This window comes from Anneissia japonica, unplaced genomic scaffold (genome assembly GCF_011630105.1).
Source record: "Anneissia japonica isolate Jap-2015-1 unplaced genomic scaffold, ASM1163010v1 scaffold4723_len126649_cov178, whole genome shotgun sequence".
NCBI lineage: Eukaryota > Metazoa > Echinodermata > Crinoidea > Comatulida > Comatulidae > Anneissia > Anneissia japonica.
In genome coordinates this window covers 57,959-65,785 of record NW_022713117.1, presented here as the reverse complement: position 1 = coordinate 65,785, position 7,827 = coordinate 57,959, and the positions used below count along the sequence as shown (strand labels likewise).

General features: G+C 38.6%; 1 protein-coding gene across 2 annotated transcripts in view; it reads left to right on the top strand.

Moving 5' to 3' along the window:
* LOC117108234 (E3 ubiquitin-protein ligase TRIM71-like) overlaps positions 1–5,823 on the top strand; it is a 13,693-nt gene extending 7,870 nt beyond the window's left edge. For both annotated transcript variants that reach the window (XM_033250194.1, XM_033250195.1), the window contains exon 2: positions 2,762–5,823. In XM_033250194.1, the coding sequence (XP_033106085.1) occupies positions 2,771–4,966 (2,196 nt within the window). In that variant the 5' untranslated portion in view covers positions 2,762–2,770 and the 3' untranslated portion in view covers positions 4,967–5,823. The remainder of the gene's footprint in view (positions 1–2,761) is intronic.
* The last annotated feature ends 2,004 nt before the right edge of the window (positions 5,824–7,827 follow it).

The window sequence follows — 7,827 nt, the reverse complement described above, 5'->3', positions numbered from 1 at the left end:
TCTTTTACCGTACCAACAAAGTAAATTTAAAGATCAACCAAACAATGCCTATAGCTTCAACTATACAAAGTGTCCACCCTATTGCCGCGAGTGCGACGAGACTGATGTAATCCGTCGACGGCGAGTCCAGATAGGCGTTCTTCGCCTGCACGTTCGGCAAGTGCTCCGAACGCCTTGGGTCCAACTCCAAGTCGGCGTTCGTGGCCTTCACGTTCGGCACGTGCTCCGAAAGTCTTGGTTCCAACTCTACGTCCTGTCTCTTATACACATCTAGATGTGTATAAGAGACAGCTCCGGAAGAGGTCGACTCTACAACCACGTGACGTCGAGCTGCAGGAGACAGCTGGCAATGTTGAAGAACTGTCTCTTATACACATCTAAAGGGATAAAAGGCCTTTTGAAATTTTCTGACTTTGTCTTGAACATTTTTGGAAGATTTCATATCACTTGATAATACGACACCAAGATACGTTACTGAATTGGTAACCTTAAGATTAAAATTGTTGATTGACCAACACGGATGTGGGGTTAATGTAGTCTTTCCAAAAATAGTACAAGTTGTTTTATTTGGATTGAATTTAAGGCCATGAGAGGTGATGTAGTGATTAGCATAAATAATCAACATTTGTAAACAAGTTTTAGTTAAGCTGACAAGAAGAAGGTCATCCGCATAGCAAAATACATTAAATGACGAATTTGCAATAACAATACGGTACCGTATGTCATTGTGCTTAAACTAGAAACCTATAGTTATACAGGTTTGAAAATAAAAGGGGAAGTTAAGCCACCTTGCCCTGTACCCTTACGAATAGCAAATTCTCTACCAAACAATTTTGTCATTAACTTTAACACGCACAGTGAGCTTATGGTACCAAGAATGAAGACAACGCCACCATTCATAGAGATTACTTTGTTAAGTTTTTCAAAAATTATGTCATAATCAATTGCGTCAAAAGCACACTTGGCATCAAGGGAGCAAGTAAATACAGGAGAACCCTTGGTTTAGTAGGTCTAAGCCTGAAAGCTAATATGGTAACCAATCCAACCGATCGCTCCTGTGCACTTTTGCCCTAGAATACAAGCCTTGCAAAATTATTAATGTGTGTTCACCCAAAGGACAGCACATCACCCCTACCTTTAAAACTCTCTATTGGCTACCAGTTAAACAGTGCATTGCTTTCAAAATTCTTGTTCACACATACAAGTGCCTTCATAATTCCTCCCCGTCGTATCTGAGTGACCTAATTCACCTTCGCTCAGCAACCTGTTCCAGAAATCTGCGGTCTACCACTAGCCAGAATACACTTTTTACTCCACGGTGCCACGTGAAATACGGAGAGAGGTCTTTTTGGGTTGCTGTGGAATGAACTTCCAATCTACATTCGGGAGTCTTCCTCTCTCTCTCTCTCTCTCTCTGTTTTCAAGCAGAGCCTTAAATCACATCTTTTCCTTTCTTTTTAATTTATTTTGTCTCTGCTTTCTGTTATTTCACTTTTGTTATTAGGATAGGCTACACTAGATGCCAACACTATTCGAGCACCTGTGAGTCATGTACCTGCTAACCACTGCTTGTCGATGGTATCAAATTGCAGGTGAACGGTGCGATAGTGTTGGTTCCTTCTGTGTTAGTCTGTTTCGGTTGTTGTTTTAGCTTGGTTCGCTTAGGTGACCCTCTTGAATAGATTTTATTTTCTGTTTTTCTGTTCAGCGCATAGAACCATGTACTGTATTATGCACTATATAAGTCTCCAACCATTACATTACCATTTTGGATATATGAAATAGTCTTGAATTAAAGTAAATATGAAGTACCAAATGGTGGGTGGGGGGAGGGGAAGCTCTCTCCAACGGAGGGCCCTATCCCCCGGCCACCACTGGCGCCACCCCTGGAAGATACTTTACTGATTGTCTAATATTTAAATTTAAAAAGATAATGAATAATAAAAAAAATATGACCAGGAAAGCAGTGGTGACACCTGGGGAGGGGCCCAGGGGGCTATTACAGCCCCCTCGTCGGGGAAGCTTAATTAATCGATTTTAGTGTCTGCAAATATGTAGAAAATACATATAATTTTTTTTCTCCACGACGGTGGGGGGAGGGGCCTGGAAACCGCCCCGCCACCCTTGCACTGTGGTAAAAATTATTATGGATGGCGAATTTAAGGGGGTGGGGAGCCGGCCCAGGTCTCCATAATTTTGTCAATATTTTTTTTTAAAATAGAGAGAAAAGGGCAATAAAATTTTCAGTCTGAAAGTGACATTTCCGACCAACTTGAGGTGCCATAATCATAACTTGTCTTACACTCAGTCCCAACCATGGTGGGGCACAGGTAGTCCAGACCCTCCATTTATGAAAGTTTTTTGATGGTCCCTCCTCTCTTTCACATTCATTAATCCGCCACAGGATAGAACCACACTTGGCATTAATTTGGTCCTTTTCCCATGTTTATATCCTGAGTTAGTAATCTATTGTAAAAATGTAATCATTTCAAATTTACATATCATTATTTTTGTTCGATTTCCTTCTCAGAAATTAATGGGTAAATTGAAGCTATTGACTGACTACTTTACCTTGGTACCTATTAAAAAAACAAAATTTCGTCCAATAATCATACCTAGCTTCGTGGGGGTCCCACCCATCGGGCAGACCCTGGCGCCATCACTGCAGGAAAACTATGTATACTGGTATAGTTATACTCTTTAAAAGTACTCTATCTTCTATTATTTCTATAAATATCTAATTCTTTTATTATCATTTCAGAGTTCAAACATGGCTGAAAAAGACGTACAACTGTCTATAGTTGGAGGTTCGAATAAATGCCCAATTTGCCTAGAAACGTGTCAAGAACTAAAGACATTATATTGCCAACATAGCTTCTGTCTACCTTGTCTTCAGGACTGGTTGAAGAAAAAAGAAAAACTAGAATGTCCCAATTGCCACCAAATTCATCCTATATCTGATGGCGGGCTTCAAGAATTACCATCAAATATCATTAAAGTGGAAACTGCAGAACACCTCAATAAAGATGGTGATATCAAGTGCTGTTGTGGTAAATTCAATGCAGGTGTCTATTGTCAGGATTGCTGTCAGTATTTGTGTACTTCTTGTAAAAATTGTCATGAAATATTTCCACTACTCAAAAACCATACACTGCAACCAATCAATGCTAATTGGCTAAAAGATGCCAATGTGCCAGAACATCAACCATTATGTCCACTGCACGAGCAAAAGCTGGAACTGTATTGCAACATTTGTAAAGCTCCAATCTGTCAAAAATGTGCTGTTGAGCACAGTGAAGATGAAGGACAGCATGAGGTAACCACAGCTTCTGATGCATTTAATGACTTTAAAGTAACAGGAAATATGTTGATGGCTCAGGCTGATATCTACAAACAACAGGCACAAGTAGGAATAAACAAATGTATTACAAATGCTTCAAAGCTTAGTAAGAGTAGAATTTGTCTTAAAAAAGACATCAACAACACTGTGGAAGAAATTGTTGAATCAGTAAGAGAAACTGGAAAAGAACTGGAAGCAAAGTTGGATGATGTATGCGAGGCAAAGAAAGAAAAAAGCAACTCACAAATTGATGAACTCAAATCAGTTATATCAGATATTGAAAAAAAACAAGAGTACATAACAAAATTATTGAAAAGTGATCAAGCAACCGCTCTCCAATCATGTCAACAAGCAACTAAAGAACTGCAGCAAATGATTGCCGAAGTTTTACTAGAGACGGAACCTAGGGATGATGGGAAGGTTTTCTTCACATCAAGCAAGGATCAGATTTTGAGTGCATTAAAGCAACATAGAGTAGGTGTTGTTAGCGAAAAGCCAAATGAACATATCTTTGCCGTATCTGAATATCCTAAGAGAGTGACACAATACCAATCCTTTTATGTTAAAGTTGCTCAAAGTTTTAAATGTGAAATAGATAAGAACAACTTGAATGCAAATTGGACTTCGTCATGTTTGCATACTGATTTAACTGCCAAGTTTGAACAGCCGGTTGCTGAGGGAGAATATCTTGTAGCAGGACCCACTCGCCTTCCCATTGTTTCTGGTTCTGGTGCTAGTCTTACCTTAAACATACAATTTTGTAATGCTCCAATAAAAGGATCACCAATCACTATCCAAGTTGAACCTCGTCGAAGAACCATTCGTAACTTGTTCAATGTTATTGGTGTTCAGAGTGAAGGCATCACATACATATTCATGTCTCAAAATGGATATTTTTTAGTTGTTGGTGAAACAAACATAATCTATAAATTAAAAAATACAGGAGAGTATATGTCAATAATAACATTATTACCAAACGCGCGTGTTAGTGGAATATGCCAACTGAAAAACAACCATTTGATAGTTTGTGATCGGATTAATAAAAACATAACGTTCTTCAGACAAGATGGTCAGGTGGTCAAATCAATATCAACTGGTCAATCAAGTTGTCCATCCGGTATTGATGTGAATGAAGAGTTAAATTTAGTGTATGTTGCTGATACTAATAATTGTGTGGAGGTATTCAACATGGAGAGCTATAGTAAGGTGAAGACCATTGGATGCAAGGGTGCTCTTGAAGGTCAGATGAATGGGCCTTCAAGTGTTGCTGTCACAAAAGATGGAAATATCATTGTGGCTGATGCACACAATCCCAGAATTCAATTGTTTGATCATGAAGGTCAATTTATAAACCTTCTTGTTGGTATAGGGCCTAATGATAATTGTATTGGGAAAAATCCTTCCAGAGTAATTGTCGATTGTGATGAAAACATTATTGTAGCAAGTGAATGCAAAGTACAGTTATTTGACAAACTTGGAAGGTTCATTAAAGTGATTTATGAAACATGTCGTGATAATTGGTCGCCTATCAGAAAGAAAGTGTGTGTATCCATTGCCTCACATTACCCTCGAAGGTTATCAGTAGCAGAACTAACCTCATCTGAAGTCCATGTAATTAGTTATTAGAAAAACCATTGGTGATTAGATCACAGAAAAATATAAATTTCTTAATGAGTTATATAGTCAATTATTTGCTGTGAATTCATTTTTTTGCTTGCATTAGTCATTAAAGGATACATGCCACAGTATAAGAAGTCGATTAGAGAAATTTTTAGCAACATACTGTATTAAACCCATGCTCGCTGATTGTCAGTACAGAATATAATTATAAACATCCAACTGGTCATGTATTTAGCATTACAGGTAACTATTCTTAGTCAAAAGTTGATGAAATAAATAATATATTAGTTATTTAATGGTGGAAACCAAATGTTTGTGATATAAAGTTACAGTATTATATATTGATTAGATACAAAATGTCAAAAATTGCACAGTTAATATTATTAATCTGTTTCATTAAAGATGCACTGTCTGTCGCGAGACAAAACCACAAATTCCATTGAATTGCCAAATCTTAACTTAAAAATGATTGACAAAAATGTTCTCTGTTAAGTAGGCTTAATGGTTAAGTAGGCCTAATTAGGAAATACATTTCCTAATTTAATTATTTTTGTAGTAAATTGTTTGAAAACGATTTTTATTTTTGATTTGTTTCTGATTGGTAGTTATTTTGAATATGCTCTTATATCAATCAACAGCAGCACAGCACATCCAGGGTTGGTTTACATGGTATTGTCTTCATTCGTTTAGTTTTTAGCCTTCAACATTGTATTAATTGTGTATTCAAGAAACCATTCAAATTCCTATATATTAGTGGTTGAACCTGACAAATAGCGTCAGGGATTTCTTAGTATAATAAAATGCATTATTGTGTGTTATGTACTACTAGAGTGTATTAATAAAAGGTTGTTTTTTAGAAGTGATACACAAGTTTGTTTTTTTGTTTTTTGTTTTTTTTCCCAAATACTTTCGGTTCGGGCGGATTCAAGAGAAGATCAGCTGACCCCGGAGCTCCTACAATTGTTGAAGTTAAAAAAATAAAATTACATTCAAATTTCCGTCAATATAGCAGTACAGTACGGAAGCCAAAACATGCTGTACCTAGATACACAACAACCTGGCTGAGGTGTGGTCTGGACCTTTCGTCTGTAAAACTCCGACCCTGGGCTTCTCTATTTTTAATTATTGGATCTGTAATTGCAGGTGGTTTACACAGTGAAGGCACTGTTTTGCACCCCCCCCCCCCCAACACCCGAAAAGAAGAAAATATCTAGTGTACACTCTTAAATAATAAAGTAATTGGCTATAATTCACAGAGAATTCGAACACGCTACGCTGTTGTTTGATATTCCACAAGGGCCCTCATAACTACCAAAATGTTTAACCCCTTCCAACACTTTCTTGGCCCCCCCCCCCGGGCCCTTGACTCATCGTTATGCCACCGGTTCCCTTTCCCCAACGTGGTGTGTATTCTTCGACGGGAGCGGGTATGGGGCTGTCTCTTATACACATCTTTATTGTGTGTTATGTACTACTAGAGTGTATTAATAAAAGGTTGTTTTTTAGAAGTGATACACAAGTTTTGTTTTGTTTTTTTTCCCAAATACTTTCTGCTCGGTCGGATTCAAGAGAAGATCAGCTGACCCCGGAGCTCCTACAATTGTTGAAGTTAAAAAAACAAAATTACATTCAAATTTCCGTCAATATAGCAGTACAGTACGGAAGCCATAACATGCTGTACCTAGATACACAACGACCTGGCTGAGGTGTGGTCTGGACCCTTCGTCTGTAAAACTCCGACCCTGGGCTTCTCTATTTTTAATTATTGGATCTGTAATTGCAGGTGGTTTACACAGTGAAGGCACTGTTTTGCACCCCCCCCCCCCCAACACCCGAAAAGAAGAAAAACCTAAATTCGTCAGGGAGGAAAAAGATTATGTATATTCTACATATTATTAGTAGGCTATAAATAAAATCGATTTTAAATAAGCATATGAAACCCCTAAATTGTCATATTTTTCGGGTACCCCGCCCCTGGACCACTTTCGAAACATTATAATCGACACCTGACCAAGCTCCCCGGTGGGGGGTGGGGGGCGTCGTCAGGTGGCGATGGTGTCGCCACTGGGTATACACCACAACCTTGTGCAACAACATCAGTGGCGGATTCAATGATGAGGGTCTGATGACCTACCCCTAAATTTAAAAAAAATAAATAAAATTACAGAATTTAGTCCGAGAGTGCAATTTCCGGCTATCTTTTCACAACGATGAATTGTCTTACCTCATCATCTAACCATGGTGGGGCTGATTTGGTAATAACAGCTCCATCTGTGAAAATTCCTTGTTTGTATGTTCTCCATAGAAACTGTCTCTTATACACATCTAGTCGATTTCTTGGATCCGCCACTGGACAGTGCACTCATAGCAGTCCTGAATATTCAATCGTTATTTGTAACCCCTGAATTCCCCATAGTATACTTGGAAGTAGCGGAGCACAATAAAGCAAAAGTGGCTAAAGATTAAGATTTAAAAAAAACTTCATATTTACGTAAGCAAGAACAGAGACTCCGAGTGAATTTTTTGTAATACAGGACTAGAGACTACATAACGTGAATATCTATTTGAAAATAATGATATATAATACCCTGTTGGAATGGCAGGTTAGCGACCAGTGGTGTAACGCCTATGGGCTCTTGGGTGAGGGGGTGGGGGAGAAGACACAGTGCCCCAGTCCAATTGGGCCCTACGGAGGGAGCCGCCATATGTAATAAACAGATCCTTGATATTACGGTCCAGTAGAAGACACCTACATAGCAAATTACAGGGGAGGATCCAGAGATGTCCAAAAGGGTGGGTAGGTGGGGGGAGGGGCGAAAGTTTGGCCGATCGCGACAACATTGTTTGTGTTCTAGACACCCAAAAAT